The 19857-nt window shown below is 40.0% G+C and overlaps 1 protein-coding gene and 1 pseudogene across 2 annotated transcripts; both read left to right on the top strand.

The window, feature by feature from the left end:
• The first annotated feature begins 228 nt into the window (after positions 1-228).
• On the top strand, positions 229-11376 carry REXO2 (RNA exonuclease 2). 2 transcript variants are annotated; one of them, XM_003910733.2, is made up of 7 exons: positions 229-513; positions 1492-1575; positions 5342-5419; positions 6026-6137; positions 7391-7499; positions 8923-8976; positions 10936-11376. In XM_003910733.2, exons 1-7 carry the CDS (start codon positions 367-369, stop codon positions 11063-11065), a joined length of 714 nt encoding a protein of 237 aa, XP_003910782.1. In that variant the 5' UTR covers positions 229-366; the 3' UTR covers positions 11066-11376. The 2 variants fall into 2 exon arrangements, with proteins under 2 accessions (XP_003910782.1, XP_009185591.1); XM_009187327.1 differs by lacking the exon at positions 8923-8976.
• Positions 11377-13690: 2314 nt separating this feature from the next.
• Positions 13691-15906, top strand: LOC100997873 (annotated as a pseudogene).
• The last annotated feature ends 3951 nt before the right edge of the window (positions 15907-19857 follow it).

Below are 19857 nucleotides of genomic sequence, written 5' to 3'. Positions count from 1 at the left end.
AATCAGATCTTTTCCAACCAACCAAAGTAAGAGTTCTTTTTTAACTGCGCGGTTACAACTAACCAAAACTCAGGAAATAACTCCTGGAAGCAAACAAACTTAGCAGTGCAAAACAAGCGCGTCCAGTAACACCCGAAAAACACGTGGCGGGGGTGGGGCATCCGGTCGCAACCGCAGGTGAGACTCTAAGTCCCATCATTCCCTTCGGCAGCCAAGCCGGGCTGTTGAGGGCGAGCCGGCGCACCGCACGCTGGGACGTGTGGTTTCAGCTCGTGCGCCTCCCCGCGGGTTTGCGACGTTTAGCGACTATTGCGCCTGCGCCAGCGCCGGCTACGAGACTGGGGCAGTGGCTGCTGGTGCCGGGTGATGCTAGGCGGCTCCCTGGGCTCCAGGCTGTTGCGGGGTGTAGGTGGGAGTCGTGGACGGTTTGGGACGCGAGGTGTACGCGAAGGTGGCGCAGCCATGGCGGCAGGGGAGAGCATGGCTCAGCGGATGGTCTGGGTGGACCTGGAGGTGAGTGAGGTCGGCGGGGGGCTTGGGGAAGGCGAGTGAGGTTTCGCGCGTGGGACCGAGGAGCCGAGCCTGTCCTGGGAGAGCGGCGGGGGTCTGGGTCTCAGGTGTGGCAGGTTAGCGCCGCCGGCCAGGGGCGGCGCAGGGCAAGTCCGGAGGCAGGAGTCCTGCGGGCGTGGGGCGCACTGCTGGGCTGTAGGGCTTCTTTCCACAAGGGAGGAGTCCTCCGTGTGGCTTCCTCTCCTGCCCACCCCTCAGCCCAGATGTGGACTTTTCCTAACGCTCTGGCGTCTCTGGGCTTGGGTCACTGGAGTGGGGGAGGGGGCAGCGGCTCTTCTTAGCCTCCCCCAACTAAATCCTTAAAGGACCCTAGGTTGTTAGAGTCAGACGGGACTCCGGAGATGACTCAGCCCTACCCCTCATTCCATAAGTGAGAACATTGAGGCCCACAGAAAGGATTCAACTCATTCAAGGTCGTGCTGTTAGTGAGAGTCTGAGTTGGGACCGGAACCCAATTCCTATCCCTTCAGGCTTTCCATGCCTGAAACAAGGGCTCCTCTCTCCGTTGAGCCTCAGTTTATATGAAGTGAGGATAATAACAGTAGTTTTTCCATTAGATTGCGAAGATCAAGTGGTGTAATTAATGTGAAAACTTTGTGAACTCTGTAGAGACGTCGTGGTGTTAGTTATCTAACTCTTCCAAAAGTGAGTGATGTCAGCACTCAGTTTTACTTACTTTGCATCTGTCCCGGAGTAGAATCTCAGTGCTTGACAAATAGCAGGCCCTTGGTAAATGTTTGTTGAATAAACGAGGACTCGTGTTTAGTACCTTCAGTAGTTGGCCAAGGAGCATTCTTCTCTTCTGTTTCGGCTATGGGTTACAAGCTGACTATGTTTGAGGGAATTTCTGTTAAATAAACTTGGGTAAAAGAGGCCAGAATGATGGCTTTGTGTGTGTTATATATTTATTTTTAATTGCAGATGACAGGATTGGACATTGAGAAGGACCAGATTATTGAGATGGCCTGTCTGATAACGGACTCTGATCTCAACATTTTGGCTGAAGTACGTGATACCATGTAATACAGTCATACTTTTTAAAGGGCACTGGAGATATACCCATCATTTTTTCCAGCTTCTTTATTTAAAAAATAAGAAAGTTGAGGTCCATATGGATTAAGGTAATGTGCTAGGTCATGGTAGGGGTGGTACTAGAACCAAAGTAATCCATCTCACAGCCTAGTGAAAAATTAATTAAAAATTTAAATTTAAAAATTAAGCATTATTTTTTAATTAGCCATGCCAGAAATTTACAGAAACATAAATTCTGTCATTTACTGAGCGCTTACTGTATGCCAGGTACAGTTTCTAAGTGCTTTATACGTCTTTGTTCTTAGTGCTCACAGCAACTGTAAGTTAGGTTTTGTTGTAATGCTCATTTGATAGATGAGGACACTTGAGCATAGAGATGTTGGGTAATTTGTCTGAGGCCCCAGTGGCTATTTATTAGGGGAGCCAATAGTTTAACTCAGGCTGTCTCAGTAAGGTGCTCCTAGCAAGTAGGACAGCCAACTGTCCTCCCATCAGATTTGGTGACTCATGCCAGTGTTTGCGTCTTTATATCATAACCTTGACTTTAACTTGACTCCATATTTACAATTCTGCCTTTTCAACTAGGTCATGTGATTCTTCTAGATCTATATTAAGATTTTAGAATTTCTGTTAATGCACACCCATAAAGTATTCTCTTGTTGACAGATTGGGCATGGTTAAGGTTTTTGCATGCTACTTTCAACGGAAACATTTAGCAAAACAAATGAAACACACCTGCTGCATTTCAGCCACTCATGAAACATTTAACAAGGATGTGACACCATCTGGTAGGGGGTGAAATCCCTGACCCTGAATAATTCTGTTTTAGACTGTCAGCAGTATTCAGAGCCAGAAACTCCAGAATAGGAACAAAGTAGGGATGTTTGTGGAAAAGAGAGTCTTGTTAAAATAAGTTCCTAGAGGGTAGCATTGATAACGTTGCTGGCACTGGATAAATTTCGTAAATCTGCAGTTAACACTTTTGTTTGTTTTGCTGTGTAGGTAAAAGAGGTGAGGACGTATTTCTAGATGAATGACTGTGTTTGTGGAGTACCAGGCTTATCCTCCCCACATATCAGCTGTAGGAGAATCATGAGACTTTGTATTTCTCATCATAACAACTTTTTTTAACTTTGTATAAATAAAGCCCTGATTTTTAGATTTGGTTGTTTTTTTCTGTTACTTGGGATTTACTGGAGATGAATAGTGAAGAGAAGTGTCTTTATTTTACCATCCTAACTTACCCTTGGCTGAAGAAGAGTGTTTCCTTTAGACTGTTGATATAATGTGAAATACTGACAGTTTAATGGACCGGTAGGTTGATATGTACCCTGGAGGAAATTTGGGTATGTATTCACACAGCTGCAGATGAATGCAGCATTTGTAAATGGACTAAGTCAGATGAGGATAAAGATGTTTAAAAAAAAAAAGAATAGCTTAGGGGCTATCAGTTCTGCAGTATGTTTTATTCTTTTATAAGAGTCTGAGAAAAATGTTTTATGTTGGTAGAAGAGCAGGCATACTACTCTGAAAATTTTTCTGTAGGTGTGGTCCCGTGGCTTGCTAAATTGGGATCTAGAATAGGTATCTAGCATTATATCTGTAGTAGTTTGATTTTTCCATCATTGTTAGTATTTTTTTAATAGTATGAGTATTTTTTTTTTCGTGACTATCATAAAACGTACGTTATCCAAGCAAAATTTTTTGTTTCTCTGCAGAGATTGCCAACACCAGTTTTCTTGTTTGGCTAAACCTCCTTTTTAGTAGTAGGATGTCAGGCGTATTTTAATTAAATTCTGGCCATTTCTTTAAGTGATTGCAAACTGTTTTTACCACCTTAGTAGTAATAATACCTTGGATTTATAGAATACTTTTCTACCGGAGAGTTCAAAGAGCTCATATCTATAATTTCTTTTATCCTGTTAACATTTCTACGAGGGAAGGGATGCAGTTTATTATTATCACTATCTTACAGAGGGAGCAGCTAAGGTGACTTGCTTTAATGCCGCAGCTGCTGTTAACTGCCAGGACTTATCTGAGAGACTCACACTTGGATATTCTGTGAAATGGAGCCGAGAATTTGAGGACCACTTTGTGTGTGTGTGTGTTTCAGATATCAACAATTGCCTCTTTAAATTTTTTTAAATATAAAAATACTGTTAAACAGTGTAACTATCCAAAGTGTATGTATAGTAAACTATTGGATTTTTGTCCTGTTCTCTTGCCCCATCTTACTCCAAGTTTACGTATTGTCTTGATATTTTGTATGCTTATATAAATGCGTGTTTTTTTTAAACAGGTGTAAATGAAATCATATGTATGCATATATGGTTCTGCAGTTGCTTTTTTCACCTGCAATATAGATAAATTTTTTTTTTTTTTTTTTTGAGATGGAGTCTCGCTCTGTCACCCAGGCTGGAGTACAGTGGCGCGATCTCGGCTCACTGCAAGCTCTGCCTCCCGGGCTGACACCATTCTCCTGCCTCAGCCTCCCGAGTAGCTGGGACTACAGGCGCCTGCCACCATGCCTGGCTAATTTTTTATATTTTTAGTAGAGACAGGGTTTCACTGTGTTAGCCAGGATGGTCTCGATCTCCTGACCTCGTGATCCGCCCGCCTTGGCCTCCCATAGTGCTGGGATAACAGGTGTGAGCCACCACGCCCGGCCTTTTTTTTTTTTTTTTTTTTTTTTTAAAGAGATAGTGTCTCACCCTGTCACCCAGTCTGGAGTGCAGTGGCATGATCATAGCTCACTGTAACCTTGAACTCCTGAGTTCAAGTGATCTTCGTGCCTCAGCCTCCTGAGAAGCTAGGACCATAGGGGTATGCCACCATGCCCAGCTAATTTTTTTTTTTTTTTTTAATTTTGTGGAAATGGGGTCTTGGTATGTTGCCTGGACTGGTCTTGAACTACTGGCCTCAAGTGATCCTCCCACCTCAGCCTCCCAGAGTGCTGGGATTATTACCATGCCTGGCCTAGACACTTTTCAAAATGAACTCGTAATCAAGGGTTGACAGACTTTTCTGGAAAGGGCAGGGTATTAAATAGTTTAGGCTTTGAGTACAGTCATATGTTCTCATCTTTTTTTTTTTTTTTAAACAATCTTTTACAAATGTAAAAATCATTCTTAGCTTTCTAGCTATTAAAAAATAGCTGAGGCCGGGCGTGTTGGCTCACGCCTTTAATCCCGGCACTTTGGGAGGCCGAGGCAGGCGGATCACGAGGTCAGGAGATCGAGACCATCCTGGCTAACATGGTGAAACCCTGTCTCTACTGAAAATACAAAAAATTAGCCGGGCGTAGTGGTGGGTGCCTGTAGTCCCAGCTACTTGGGAGGCTGAGGTGGGAGAATGGCGTGAACCCGGGAGACGGAGCTTGCAGTGAGCCGAGATCGCGCCACTGCACTCCAGCCTGGGCGACAGAGCGAGACTCCGTCTCAAAAAAAAAAAAAAAAAAAAAAAAATAGCTGAAGCATGGGGACATAGTTTGCTGACCCTTGATAGATATCTGTGTCATCTATTTGTAGGCGTTTGAGTTTTCAGTTGTGTATGTGTGTACGTGTGTTCTATTTTGCCTTAATAAACAGTGCTGGAATGAAGGAGGAACACTTTTAAAGTATCCTTATCTCTTACTTTCTCTGATATGTATATTTAGTCCTTAAAACAGCTTAAACGTTCCCTCTGAAAGTAAGGTTATTCCTGTTGGTTCTTGGTGACTGATGGCGTTTCCCATCCACAGGGTCCTAACCTGATTATAAAACAACCAGATGAGTTGCTGGACAGCATGTCAGATTGGTGTAAGGAGCATCATGGGAAGGTAACATTACCAAATAACAGGATTGCTGCTTCGGGGATCAGTAAAAAGCTTTTTGCTCCCACACCTGAATCCGATACCATTGTTGGATGGTATTTTAAAAAGGCTTAGAGAAGATTGCTTGGCAAGCCTGGGAAACTGCTTGCTTGTTTGCTTTTCATCTTCGGGACCTCTCGAGATCATCTTCTCCTGAATGTCCTCTTTTTTTTCTCTCCTACATTCAGTCTGTCGCGAACGCATTGCGGATTGTCAAGTATTGCTCAAGTCAGTCTTTTGGATAAGGTTAGACATCAACTTTCAGAGAAGGGGGATTGCTGCCCTCCTGTTAATAGTTGTTTCTTCCCAGAGGTTAATATCCTTGGACTTTGAACACCATCTTTTTTGACTGTGGAAATGCTATTAACAGTCAGGATCATAACTGAGTTGGCTTGGATTGTTTAAGGAAAAAAATGGTGGAAAGATGACAGTTGCAATTTGAACTTGAGCTTTGAAAATGGTCTATTTGTAGTTATATTTGCCCATTTTAAAAGTGAAGTTTCATTTCTGGATGCCTTCGAAAACTGACTTCACATGTGTTTTTGGTGGGGGGCTGGGGATTCTCTCTTGCAGTCTGGCCTTACCAAGGCAGTGAAGGAGAGTACAATTACATTGCAGCAGGCAGAGTATGAATTTCTGTCCTTTGTACGACAGCAGACTCCTCCAGGGCTCTGTCCACTTGCAGGTAAAATCCAATCCTATGTATATCTTATAGTCTTCCATATGTAGTGGTTCAAGAGACTGCAGTTCCAGAAAGACCAGCCGAACCCATCCGTGTCTTCCGTTTACCCTGCTTTGGGTTACACATCTTACTTTTCTGTTCAAGTTTCTTTGTGTAGTTTATAGCACGAGTATTGGGAAAATGCCCTGAAACCTGACATGAAATCTTAATAAAAATTTCCCCCATGTTTTTATGATGGAAAAATTTCACATGCACAGAGGAGTGGGGAGTGGATTTAGTAATTGTTAACCTTGTGCCTTGATTGTTTTACCTATATTTTGTTCGACATTTTAAAGGAAATTGCAGGCATCAGGACACTTCATTCCTAAATACTTCTTCAAACATCTCCCAAGAGTAAAGACATTTTCTTATGTAATACAGTGTCATTGAATTGAAGATAATTAAACATTATTGAGTATCATATATGTACTCCACATTAGACGTTCCCCAGAATACTTGTTTTTGAACCAGCATTCAGTCAAGGCTCATGCATTTCATTTAGTTATATTTCTTTAGTCTCTTAATGTAAAACTTTCCACCTATTATTTTTCCCCTATGACACTGACTTTCTAAAGAGACTAGGCCTCTTCTCCCAGTATTTTTAAAGGGGTGACATTGCCAGAGGGAAGTTAATGTTTCTCTGAAGGTATATGTGCCTTTGTATATGTAAGTTGATGTGGTAACTAATACTGTTCCTAAACATTTATAAAAATAAGTTTTGACATTAAGTACTAGAGCATATGTTGTGTCAATGTTTCCCCCAGCCAATGTGGCTGGTATGTGTTTTAAAGGTCTCATTTATTGAAAAACTTGGATTGTAAATAAAGGTTTATCTACCTATGTGATTCAGTTAAATTGTTAGGGTTAGTGGTGTGAATTTTGTGACACTGGGAGAAAGTTTGCATATCTGGTATGACCTTAAAAAGTAACAAATAGATTTGTGCATTACATCAAGCATGTGGAATGATAGATTCGTCCTTCTGTTCATGAGAGGTCATTTACAAATTTATAATGAGCTAAACTGACTAAGTACTTGCAAATCTGTACTTGTAAGCTAATCACATTTACCCGAACCTGATTTAGAAATATAGAGGTGCTTTTAGGAATTGTTTGAATTTTAAAAAATCATCTCCATTTCAAATACATTTTATGAATTTTGATATCCTGTTGTATACTACTAGAAATATAGAGATGCAGTATGCTTCGTGTCTTTCTAGGAAATTCAGTTCATGAAGATAAGAAGTTTCTTGACAAATACATGCCCCAGTTCATGAAACATCTTCATTATAGAATAATTGATGTGAGCACTGTTAAAGAACTGTGCAGGTAAGGGCTATATTTAGGATCCATTAAATTACCTCATTTAGCATGTTTTAATTGAGAACTTGTGAAAAGTAATTGGATAGAGCTATAGAACTAAGGCTGCCAAGTGGGTTCATATCTTCCTCATCCCATTCTTGCTTGCATAGGACCTTAACTTATCCTGGACTGGTGAGATTTGGGAGAAACAATAACAGACATGTTCCCAGTAAATAAGCCAATGCCTGGCACAAAATAAGTGCTCAATAAATTTTCTGGATTAATTAATATTATATGGAAGTCTTCTGACTGGGAACATATAGATGAAAAGCTCTTAAGTACTTTAGAAAGTAGTGGATCGACATATGTGTAAAAAACACACCCTAAAAATATACTCTCTCATGACTCCTGTAGTGAAAATGTACATATGGACTACTGAGGTCACAAGGGAAGCAGCATCTAACTGTGCTGGAGCAAGAGGAATGGGGAGTCAGAGAAACCTTTATGTAGGAAGGAAATCGCTTTGAAACTGAGATTTGAAGAAGAGTGGAAGTCTTCCAGGCATTTTGTTGAGGAGAGAGCATTCAGAGAGAGCAGACAGAAGTATAACAATGTGAGGGAGCAGGAAGCTAAGGCAAAATGTGTTAAATGAATCACAAACCATTAATGCTGGAATGCAAAGCATGAGGTTGGAGAAGGTGGGAGATGGGTCTAGAGCCTCAAGGGCTTGCATGCCATGCCAGTGAAGTTCACTGTGATCTTGCAAGGAATGGGTTCCTTTGAGAAAGTGTAGGTAGAAGAGTGAGTGATACGATTGTTCTGATTTGAAGGTGGCAAGAAAAGTGGTAGAGAGATAGAAAGGAGCCTTTTCCGCCATCTTGGAGAGAAGAATGAACTGGAGAAAGGGCAGAGCATGGAAATGAGGGGCTTGTATGATAAAAATGTGAGAGGGTCAATTGACAGACACTCAGTGTTCAAATGAGGTGGTGTGAAAAGGAAGAGGTATAATGTGATTCTGATGTTTCTAGTTTGAGCAGCTTTGGTGGCCGATGGCAGTGTTCAAATAAGAAGAGAAGAGGAAGAGTATGGTGGATGGGGCAGGGGAGGTGCTGAGGATGATGGGTGTGGTTTGATGTATGTTGAATTAGAAGTGTCTGGTAGATTTTTAGATGCAGGTATCTAGTGGGCAGTTGCATATCCATGACAGAAACTCTAGGGAGGGCTGGGCTGGATTTCCAGATTTAGCAATCTTACACACTGATGAGCTTGCTCATAGAAAATATACAGAAGAAAGAGAGGAGAGGGTGGAAGATAGAGGCCCTGGCAAAGAAGCAACTTGAGAATCATGACTCAAATGCCATTTTCAATGTTAATGGATTACTTGAAGGAGGTAATTATTCAGTGTATTTGAGACAGCTTCCTTTGAGAGTTCCATTTCTGCTGTGTATAGACGCTGGTATCCAGAAGAATATGAATTTGCACCAAAGAAGGCTGCTTCTCATAGGTAAGTTTGAGTTCTACCAAGCGCTTTCCAGTCTGACACGCACTTAACTCCCAAATTCCTGACTGCTTGAAATGTCCCTTAACTCTTTTTTCTTGGGGAAAAGATAAAGTTCGACTAGCATAAACATAACATTCTCTTCCTGTTAGGAATTCTGGTCAGATTCCAGTGTTCCATTCTGAGAGGGTTATATAGCCTTTATTGCTGTTTTAAAACTCTTAGATAGCTTGGTTTATAGGCATGATAAAACAATCTGTAATCTTTCTAGTAATGAACCGTGTTAACTTTTTTCCCACAGAGGATATGGACTGGCAGCCTTTTGAAATCAGAACACTTTGTGTGCAATCGTATAATATAGTTGCCTACTTTGACACTTGTTATAGTTTTTCTGATTGTTTCTCTTAAGCCAGTAGCCTTAGGTACAAGTTGACAAGGAGTTTAAAGATCCTATATATTCATGTGTCCTGTACTGGTCTTTTCTTTTTGATTTTGTGGTCTTTCAGGAGAAACATGAAACCTGATGGAAGGTTTAGCAACTGGCTTCTAAGGGTAGCATTTGTTAAACCATTCACTGAGCCCCTACGATGTACCTTGCACAGTTCTAAGCAAACAGAGAAAGACCAATCCCTGAAAAGTCGGGCATTCTCATGTTATTTTATTGAGTGTATGTTGACTGTAGCACAGGCATACAGGCCTAGAATACCTTATCTGAAACAACTGGGGTATGTCTTGGATTTCAGAATTTTTCAGATTTTAGAAAGGTAACACTATGTCTGTATTGCTTATTATCTTGTAGCATCCCTAACAAGGTTTGAGAAGCAGCCCATAATAAAACACACAGATATTTCTGTAGTGAAACGTGTATATTCACACCAAATGGCATAACTAATGATGACTGTCAATAGCCTCACATTAAGATTGCTCAGGTTTTGCTACATAATAGGTTATGAAAGTACTGTGGGTTTTCAGGTATGTTTTGGATTTCAGTTTTGTGGATAAGAGATTGTGTACCATTATTTAGCCAGAGGCTATAATTTTGGCAGCTTCAGCTCTGACATATATCCAAGACCTGGGAAGAAAGCAGATGGTTGCCTTAGCCACACAAATAACTGTCATAAAACTCTTGCACTAAAATTTGTGCCGGGTATTCTCTAGAAGTGGCCCTTGGCCCATCATTCAGAGCTTATTGATTTACTTGCACACTGTTCTAATAATCTTGGTTACCTGATTTCTCAGACTGCAACAGATGGGAAACAACATGTTGGAAGAAAAGAAAGGCTCTTAGGTGGAGGCAGGCTGCCACTGATTATAGCACAAATCACCATGAGAGGAGGTAGATCCTCTGGTATGGTTAGGTACTGTTTGATAATTGATGTTTATTATGATGACTGAGTGACGACTTCTGTTCAAGTATGTCAGTCTGTTTTGTTCAGGGGCCCCATTAAGTATTGCGCAGTGTTTCTCAAACTGTGTTCCATGAGCTGTTTATAAGTATTCTGCAAATGTGGTCGATTAAGTTTTAGAAATACTAAAATTTATTAATTTTAGAAAATTAATAAATATATTAGAAATATAGAACAGCTTCCTTTTGAGAGTTCATAATACACATCAGTATATGAAATGCTTTCCAACTTTTTACTTCAGTAAAAAGTTTAATCTAGTTTTTCCTAAACTTATTTGACCCTGGAATTATTTTTTCTCCCGGTGGAACATGTCACCATCTTAGGGAACAATTTGGGAAAGTTTAATCTTTTATATTTTACCAATTTTTTTGTCAAAAGTTTATACAAAACATTTAAAGAAAATTGCTTTTCTGAAATGTTCTACTTTTGATGATGCTAGATAGTGACATGTACAGTAGCACCCATTGTTCTTAAGTCATTTTGTAACAGTCGTACTTTTAAAATGATTTTCATGTCCCGGTTTTGGACAGTTCATTCAATGTGGTGTGTTTGCTTACAGGGCACTTGACGACATTAGCGAAAGCATCAAAGAACTTCAGTTTTACCGAAATAACATCTTCAAGAAAAAAATAGATGAAAAGAAGAGGAAAATTATAGAAAATGGGGAAAATGAGAAGACCGTGAGTTGATGCCGGTTATCACGCTGCCACTACATAGTTATCTGGAGGCAACTTCTGGTGGTTTTTTTTTTTTCTCACACTGATGGCTTGGCAGAGCACCTTCGGTTAACTTGCATCTCCAGATTGATTACTCAAGCAGACAGCACACGAAATACTATTTTTCTCCTAATATGCTGTTTCCATTATGACACAGCAGCTCCTTTGTAAGTACCAGGTCATGTCCATCCCTTGGTACATATATGCATTTGCTTTTAAATCATTTCTTTTGTTTAAATAAATAAATAAATAAGTAAATAAAGCTAGTTCTATTGAAATGCAAACCTTTCTGTACCATGTATTCTTTAGTAGTTTAATCATCGGGAGAAGATGGCTTTTTCTTTTTGAAGTGATATGGCTAATGTTTAAACCCTTGTAATGCAGTTAGGAATGGATTAATAAGTTCAGGTCAAACAGGAAGTGAACGTGTTTTGCTTTAGAATAACCATAGATAAGTTTAAAGAAGCAGATTTGGGCTCATTGTTAGAGTTATTGAATTAACAGCACCGGACTAGGCTACTCTGCTACATTCAGGGAATTCAATTCAGATGGATTCTATAACTAAGGTTTATTGCGAGTAATAATTAGGGCTTATTTATATGCACAGCAGTGACTGCTTGGTTTACAGACTGTAAATAGCTTGCTGCTCTAGTTCTAATGGTAAGTAGCTGAGAAGGGATTTCGGTTGGAACATACTAACTAAGTTTACATATTCTAGACCACAGTACTAAAGGTGATTTCCTAGCCAGAGTGTGCAATAGAATCATCTGTAGAACACATCTCATTGCTTTGTGCACCTCATTCTGATAAATGCCCCTTGAAGTCAAATCAAAATTGGGAAAGGCCCACAGGTTTCTTTCCTTTCTTTGAGAACCACTAGGTGAGAAGACTTCTGTGGTGATGTCAAATTACATGTCTATTCTATTACAGATATGAACGTAGTAGCGCGATCTTGATGTGTGATAGTTACAGAGAGATCACTAGCTAGTAGATCAGAATAACCCCATAATATTTTCATTTGAGTAACGTTTTAACATGTACTAAGTTGTGTTACCTATACTACAGCTGTATCAGTGGAGAGAGGGATTGTAGTGTAACTTTTTCCAAACGAGTGAATTAAGACTGAAATTCATGAGTCTACTAAGAATGAATTTATGAAAACATAAGTCTGTTGATCTTTCTGACCACTTCTTTCTGGAATGGCATGGGTTTTAGCTCGTGCACCAACTTCAGTGTCTTGGAAGGCAGGATTGGGTAGGACAGTTGACCCTTGGACAACACAGGTTTGAACTGCAGAGGTCTACTTACATGCAGATTTTCTTCTGCTTCTGCCACTCCTGGGACACAAGACCAACCCCTCCCCTTTCTCCTTCTCAGCCCTCTAAAGATGATGAGAATGAAAACCTTTATGATGATCCACTTCCACTTAATGAATAGTCAATTGATTGTCTCTTCCTTAAGATTTGCTTAACATTTTCTTTTCTGAGAGCTTACTTTATTGTAAGAATATGATATATATATTGTTCCTGATGTTTGCATAAAAAATGTGATATCTATTACATATAACATACAAAATCTATGTTAATTGACTGTTTATATTATCAGTAAGGCTTCCGGTCAGTAGTAGGCTATTAGTAGTTAAGTTTTGTGGGAGTCAAAAATTATACACAGATTTTTGACTGCACGAGGGTTTGGCACCCCTAACCCCCATGTTGTTCAAGGGTCAACTGTAGTTAAGAACAGGGCTCTTGAGTCAAACTCTTAATTCAAGTTCAGACTCCTGACATACTGAGTGACTTTGGCAAGTTGCTTTTCTAAGTCTCAGTTTCCATATCTGTAAAATGAGGTTAATAACCTTACTTAATGAATTGTTAGAATTAATTTAAATGCTATTCATACAGTTCTGAGCGCAGCACAGTGAGCATCCTGTAATGATAGCTAATGAATATTGATAATAAAGGGTACTATGATTAGTTATGAGGCTGGAGGCATTATCTTAAATCAGTGTTCACTTAATGCCTATGACTGCCTGCATCGTGCCGAGCACTGTTGTAAACGTCACCAATAGTGTGACCTTGACTTGGTTTAGTGTTTCCAACTAAAATTTGGCAAAAGGGTCTTTGCCCTAACTTGTCTTTCAGGAATGTTAAATTTGAATGCAATGATAGATAAGAAAACACTGGGCTTAAGAAAGGTTCATAGGAACCAGATACTGCTATTAATGCCTCAAGGTTTCTTCCGCACAACTGGCTGGTTTATTCACCAGTTCAACTGTTCAAGCCAGTTTAAAAATTTTCAACTCCTGGTGTTCATTTTAAATCTTACGTGAACAGGCACCTTACTGCTTTAATGCTGTCTTCTGTATCTTAATTGCGTAGCTAATTCTATTGTCCTTTAATGGAGCTTGTGTTGAATTTTAATAAAATAAGTGGCAGCCTGTGAGTGAAACAGAACCAGTCTAGTGCAGGTATATATGAAGACATGCTGGTTCAGTGATTAGTTCATTATTTTTAAGTTAAGTTTAAATTTGTAGTGCTGTAGTGCTGGTATTTAGGATTTCACAGGGGAGTCCTGAAGCTATGAAGTAATTTCTGTGAAATGAACTGCAGTGCGAATTGGTTTAAATATAACTACAGCTTGAAAAATGATAAGTATATTTGCTTAGTAGAGCTTGCCATTCTTGTGCTCTTGGGGGGCCTCTCATTTGGTGGTTCGTTCTGTTCGGTAATTGTCCTGCAAGCTGTGTTCTTAGGATCGTCCAGGTGTATTTCCCCTCTATTAAACTCAAGGTGAATGAATCGGTACAGATGCATTTTGACTTACAATGGGGTTACATCCCAACAAACCCATTGTAAGTTGAAATTATTAAGTAAAAAATGCATTTAATACATTTAGTCTACCAAACATGTTAGCCTAGCCTACCTTAAATGTGCTCAGATCACTTACATTAGCCTATAGTTGGGCAAAATCATCTAACAGAAAACCTATTTTATAATAAAGTGTTGAATATATCATGTAACTTAATACTGTAGAGAAGGTGAAAAGCAGAATGGTTGTATGGGTAGTCGAAGTACGATTGAAATAATATGAGCAGACTGTAGTGCTCTTGCCAAGACACTGAACAGCAGTACTGCCTCCTGCACCCAGAGTGTTTGGTATTACCTGACCTAGAACATCTGGAGCCCATAGATCCTAATGAGCTTTTTGAGGAATGCAGGGCTGTCCTGGATACTTAACCTCCTTGGTTCCAGAGAGATTTTGTGGCTCCAGTAACTACCTACCTATTAGGGTCATGCAATGGAACAACTTCGTCCAAGCTCTTGGAAAGACAAAGACAACTTTGTACAATGCCCTGTTGGAAGCACTCAAGTGAAAAGAAAGGAAGCATCTCATGCTAGAAGAAATCCTATTCTACCAGCCTGATATATTGTGCCTCCAAGAGGTAGAACAGTATTTTGACACCTTCCAGCCACTCCTCAGGAGGCTGGGCTGTCAAGGCACATTTTTTTTTCCTCAAGCCCTGATCATCTTGTCTAAGTATAGAACAAAACAATGGACCAGACAGCTGTACCTAATTTTTCCTCCAAAACCAAATCAAACTAGTGAACACTGCCAATATTAGGCTGATGGCCATGACACTGAAAACCAATCAGGTGGCCATTGCACAGTTCCTAGAGTGCAAGGAGTCAGACCAACAGTTCTGCATCGGTGTCACCTATGTAAAAGCACGCATTGTCTGGGAGTAATTTTGATCAGCTCAAGGCTGTGACCTTCTTCAGAACTTGCCAAACGTCACTCAAGGGCCAAGATTCCCCTTGTTGTTTGAGGGGACTTCAATGCAGAACCAACACAAGAGGCCTAGAAACATTTTGCTTCCTCCAGCCTCAACCTGAGCAGTGCCTACAAGCCCTTGAGTGCTGGTAGGCAGTCAGAACCCCCATATACTACCTGGAAGATCTGAACACCAGGGGAGGGCAGGCACACCCTGGATTACATCTGGTATTCTAAACATGCTCTAAATGTAAGGTCAGCTCTTGATCTGCCCATTGAAGAACAGATTGGACCCAACTGGCTACCATCCTTCAATTATCCTTCAGACCACTGGTCTCTGGTGTGTGACTTCAGCTTTAATGAGGAATCTGATGGACTTCTATAAATACTTGTTTTTGTCTTTTTAATCACAAGAGTCTTAACCAGATATGTTTCAGGAAACTGAAATAGGATAAGACGTTGCCTAAGGAAGGAGGGAAACACGGGAAGCTTCTGTCATTTCATTTTTTGTATTTCCAGCATGCCCTTGGGAAAGGATCCCTTTAGTTCACAAATCTATAGCCAAAAGGTTTTTGCTTTTGCACTCCAGTTCTGGCTTGTATTGTTTTATTTTCCTTAGCATTACATTTTGATTGTTTAAGGGCATTAAATTGACTTGTTTTAGCTGGGCACAGTGGCTCATGCCTGTAATTCCAGCACTGTGAGAGGCTGAGGCGGGAGGACTGCTTGAGGCCAGGAGTTTTAGACCAGCCTGGGCAACATAGCAAGAGCTTGTCTCTATTTCTTAAATACATAACTAAATAATTAAGGAAAAAATGGCTAATTTTGAAGATTTTTCAGTTTGAGGATGCTATAAAAACTCAGAATTGCTTGAATCCCCCGTAATTAAGAATAAGTATGTAGGAGCAATTTCTCTAGACAGCATGTTAAGGTATTTATTTGTGAGTTAAATGTCAACAAGGCCAGGTGTGATGGCTCACGTCTGTAATCCCAGCACTTTGAGAGGCCAAGGTCGGAGGATCACAAGATGAAGAGATTGAGACCATCCTGGCCAAAATGGTGAAACCCCGTCTCCATTAAAAACACAAGAAATTACCTGGGCGTGGTGGTGCACGCCTGTAGTCCCAGCTCCTCCGAGGCTGAGGCAGGAGAATCACTTGAACCTGGAAGGTGGAGGTTGTAGTGAGCCGAGATCGCACCACTGCACTCCAGCCTGGCGACAGAGCAAGACTCTGTCTCAAAAAAAAAAAAAAAAAAAGTGAACAAGATATGCATGGAGATATTTTTTTAAAATTTCACATAAGTAGCAAATTATAGCATTATGAACATTTTAGAACCATGCAAGGCACAAATTATAGGGAATAATTTATGGTAATTTTCTTAAAGCTTTAAAATATTTTCATTTGGGCTTTAATAAGATGTGTACAAAAGAACTATTTAGCCTGGAGGGGGTTTTGTTTGTTATTTAGGTGTAAGTATCATGTCTCCTTCATACATTGTTTATAAATAATCTTTGCTGTGCCTCCATGTTCCCCATTATTGTATTTCTTGAAGAGATTCCAATTAGTTTTCAATTATTTAAACACTGTTAGTATCTAAGCTTTTCCATTGGAATAATATTGGTGTACACTTGAGGTCACTCAACGTCATCATTATTGGAATATGCTTCTCACAATAGGTTATTTACAAGCTGAATATGGGAGTGGCTAGGAAAGTCAGTGGGACTTCTTTTCACTGATGGGCAACTTTCTGGAAAGCCTGTTAATGGGCTGTCATTTAAATTTCCTAAGATAGCCAGATACTGTGGTTCAAAACCATCTACAAAGGAGAATGTAAAAAGAAAGGTAACGTAGAATTCTCTCCCATTGGAAATAAAAGTGGTAAGGATAACAGTTGAAGCCTCTTTCAAACAAAATTACCTGTTGGTATTAAATTGATAAATATTTTAACCCATGAGTCATAAATACTTAAGATTAATAAATGGTCTTTTAAAGCTAAAAAAACCAGAAAAGTCATAAGTCAAGCTGTTTGTAAGTTGGGGACCATGTATCCTTTCCTGATAGTCTAAAGTCAAGTGTTCTTTGAGTGCCCTTAGCCATAGTACTGAGTATGTGGGCAAGAAAGATCTCCATTTTTTAACAGTTTATCCATAGTAGAGGAGAATGAATCCTGAAACATCTGTGTTTTTTCATTTACAAAACAATATATCTCTGTTAAGAGACCAGCTTACAAATTTAGAGGGAAATTGATAGTTTGGTTTGCATGAACTGCTGTTCTTATATGTGTATGCCTTGAAGAACAAATAATAGTCGTAATGTTCAAGTGCAGTTTTGTCATACTGATTGCTTTGTGGTAGTGCATGAATGTCCCAGGTTCACTCAAATGCTGTAACATTTTGAAAAATTAATAAGCAGCAGCGACAATGGAAAATTGGTGGTTGCAAGGATAAGCCTTATGTAGCACATTGATGAGGGCAAAAACTGTTATATTTCATAGCTGCTGATGAAGACAAAGGCTATTATGTGCTATATCTGCTGATGAGGACAAAAGCTATTATACTAGGTATATATTGATAAATACAGTCGTCCCTTGGTATCCATGGGGGATTGGTTCCAGGACCTCCTGTGGATACCCAAATCCATGGATGCTTAATTCCTTGATATAAAATGGTGTAGTATTTACATAAAATCTAAGCACAACCTCCTGGATAGTTTAAATCATTTCTAGATTACTTATTATATAAGAGCAACTACAATGTAAATGCTATGTGAATAGTTGTGTTAGTGTATTGTTTAGGGAATAATGACAAGGAAAAAAGTCTGTACATGTTCAGTATGGACACAATTTTTTAGAAAAATATTTTTGAACCATGACTGGCTGAAGCCATGGATATGGAACCCACGGGTATAGAGGGCCAACTGTATGCTGTATGTCTATTGTGAAAATTAGTTGAGTTTTAATTATTTGAACAAAGCATTTAATTTTATGTGGCTCATAGTAGAAGTACAGATAGCATGGTGGGAACATAAATGAAGAATGCTTCTGTGCTTGAGCATTTGCTATTGTGTAAAGGACGGTTGTGGCTTCAAAATTTCTTCATCGCTATAAAAACATCCCCCGCAAAATTACCTGGGCATAGTGCACCTGTAGTCCCAGCTACTCAGGAGACTGAGGTGAGAGGATCACTTGAGCCCGGGAGGCTGAGGCGAGAGGATTGCCTGAGCCCAGGAGGTCAAGGCTGCAGTGAGACATCATTGCACTGCTGCACTCCAGCTTGGGTAATAGAGTGAGACATTGTTTCAAAGAAAAAAAGATCGTGGGGGGATTGTAAGTTTTCATTCCATTAGAACACAAGCATTTCACAGTTGACATGTCAAGTTGAATGCACAGGACCTGAGACAACTTGGTCTTCAGGGTAATTTAATCAGTTTAGCAATTTAATCACCCAGGTTATACCACTGGCTAGGCTACAGCAAACAAGTCTGTGGAGCAGGTGCTCCAAGAGTGTGGAGCAAAATCTGTTATTGTACAAATGAAAGCATACCATGAGCAACCTGCAGAATCCTTGGGGATCCAGGATAAGAAACATGATTTTGGTTATACAACAGTGTGACTGTACTTAATGCAACTGCACTGTACACTTAAAAATGACAAAAGGGTAAATTTATATGTATTTTATCACACACACACCCATACATGTGAACACACAAAGATGTATAATTTTCCATGATCCATTTCCAGAATGATTCTGCTTTAGGATTAATATGTAATGGGACCAGCTTGGAGGAACTGAACTCTGGGACCCTTGCTTGTGCCCTTAGAAAGAGTAAATTCCTTTTGTTTGTCATCATGGAGTAACAGGAAGTGGACAATTTAGGGAGGTGATTTCTTTTATGTCAGTGTCAAAGTGGTGTAAGGAATTGCAGTTTTGGTTTACAGATAAAGGAAATTTAACAAGTTAATACCTTTTAGGAGCATCTTGCCTTCTTACCTCCACATATAGTCATATGAAATGGGGAAAGAGATGCTGCTGAATTCTGAGTTAGGTGTACTCCTTGGATAATCTAAATTAATAGGCCCATGTAGGCTGCCTTGGAACCTAGCCCTGTTTTGTTTCTGTGGAAAAACTTCCATTTTGAATTCCACTTAAACAGCTTACAATTCATACTGAGCAATAGAATTGTTAAATTAGAGACTGCATGCAGTTTTATATTTTCACTCATCTTGGTTATACTGTCTTTCTCCAAATCATTTCTTTTTCTTACGCATTTTCTTATCTTTACTATCCTATGGGCTCTAAGATACCTTGTTAACATCATTCTACCTTATTCTGTCATCAGATTTTTTTGTGTGTGAAAATAGGTTGACATGATAGCCCAATCGTTTTGTTTATAAGTAACAGCTAGCAGACAATTTCAGAATTGAAGGAGAGCATAGATCTTAAGGACACTATGGAGAAAAATCTTAGCCTCACGAAAGTGGAATAGGAGCAAAGGTTGCCACTGTTCAGCTATTTTTGTTGAAATATAAGCTTCCAGAAATGTGGGACTGGCATTACATGCCCCAGGGCCAACTTCCTAGAAAACGTTGTTTCTTCTTTAGGCCATCAATATATGTTTTACGCAGCTTTGGGTTTTATGAATAGTACATTTTTTTTTCTTTTTTTCTTTTTTTTTTTTTGAAACGGAGTCTTGCTCCGTCGCCCAGGCTGGAGTGCAGTGGCGCAATCTCGGTTCACTGCAAGCTCCGCTTCCCGGGTTCCCGCCATTCTCCTGCCTTAGCCTCCCGAGTAGCTGGGACTACAGGTGCCCGCCACCACGCCCGGCTAATTTTTTTGTGTTTTTAGTAGAGACGGGGTTTCACCGTGTTAGCCAGGATGGTCTCGATCTCCTGACCTAGTGATCTGCCCGCCTCGGCCTCCCAAAGTGCTGGGATGACAGACTTGAGCCACTGTGCCCGGCCTATGAATAGTAAATATTTTTTAAAGCATTATT

This window comes from Papio anubis, chromosome 12 (assembly GCF_008728515.1).
Source record: "Papio anubis isolate 15944 chromosome 12, Panubis1.0, whole genome shotgun sequence".
Classification (NCBI taxonomy): domain Eukaryota; kingdom Metazoa; phylum Chordata; class Mammalia; order Primates; family Cercopithecidae; genus Papio; species Papio anubis.
The sequence above is the reverse complement of the archived record's forward strand: the minus strand, read 5'-3'. Positions and strand labels throughout refer to the sequence as shown.

Bases quoted from the DNA above. Each gene is read 5' to 3' on its own strand.
- REXO2 (XM_003910733.2), top strand. From the start codon at position 367: ATGCTAGGCGGCTCCCTGGGCTCCAGGCTGTTGCGGGGTGTAGGTGGG. The intron at 514-1,491 runs GTGAGTGAGGTC...TTTTAATTGCAG, and splicing joins TGGTCTGGGTGGACCTGGAG to ATGACAGGATTGGACATTGA. The intron at 8,977-10,935 runs GTAAGTTTGAGT...GTTTGCTTACAG, and splicing joins AAGAAGGCTGCTTCTCATAG to GGCACTTGACGACATTAGCG.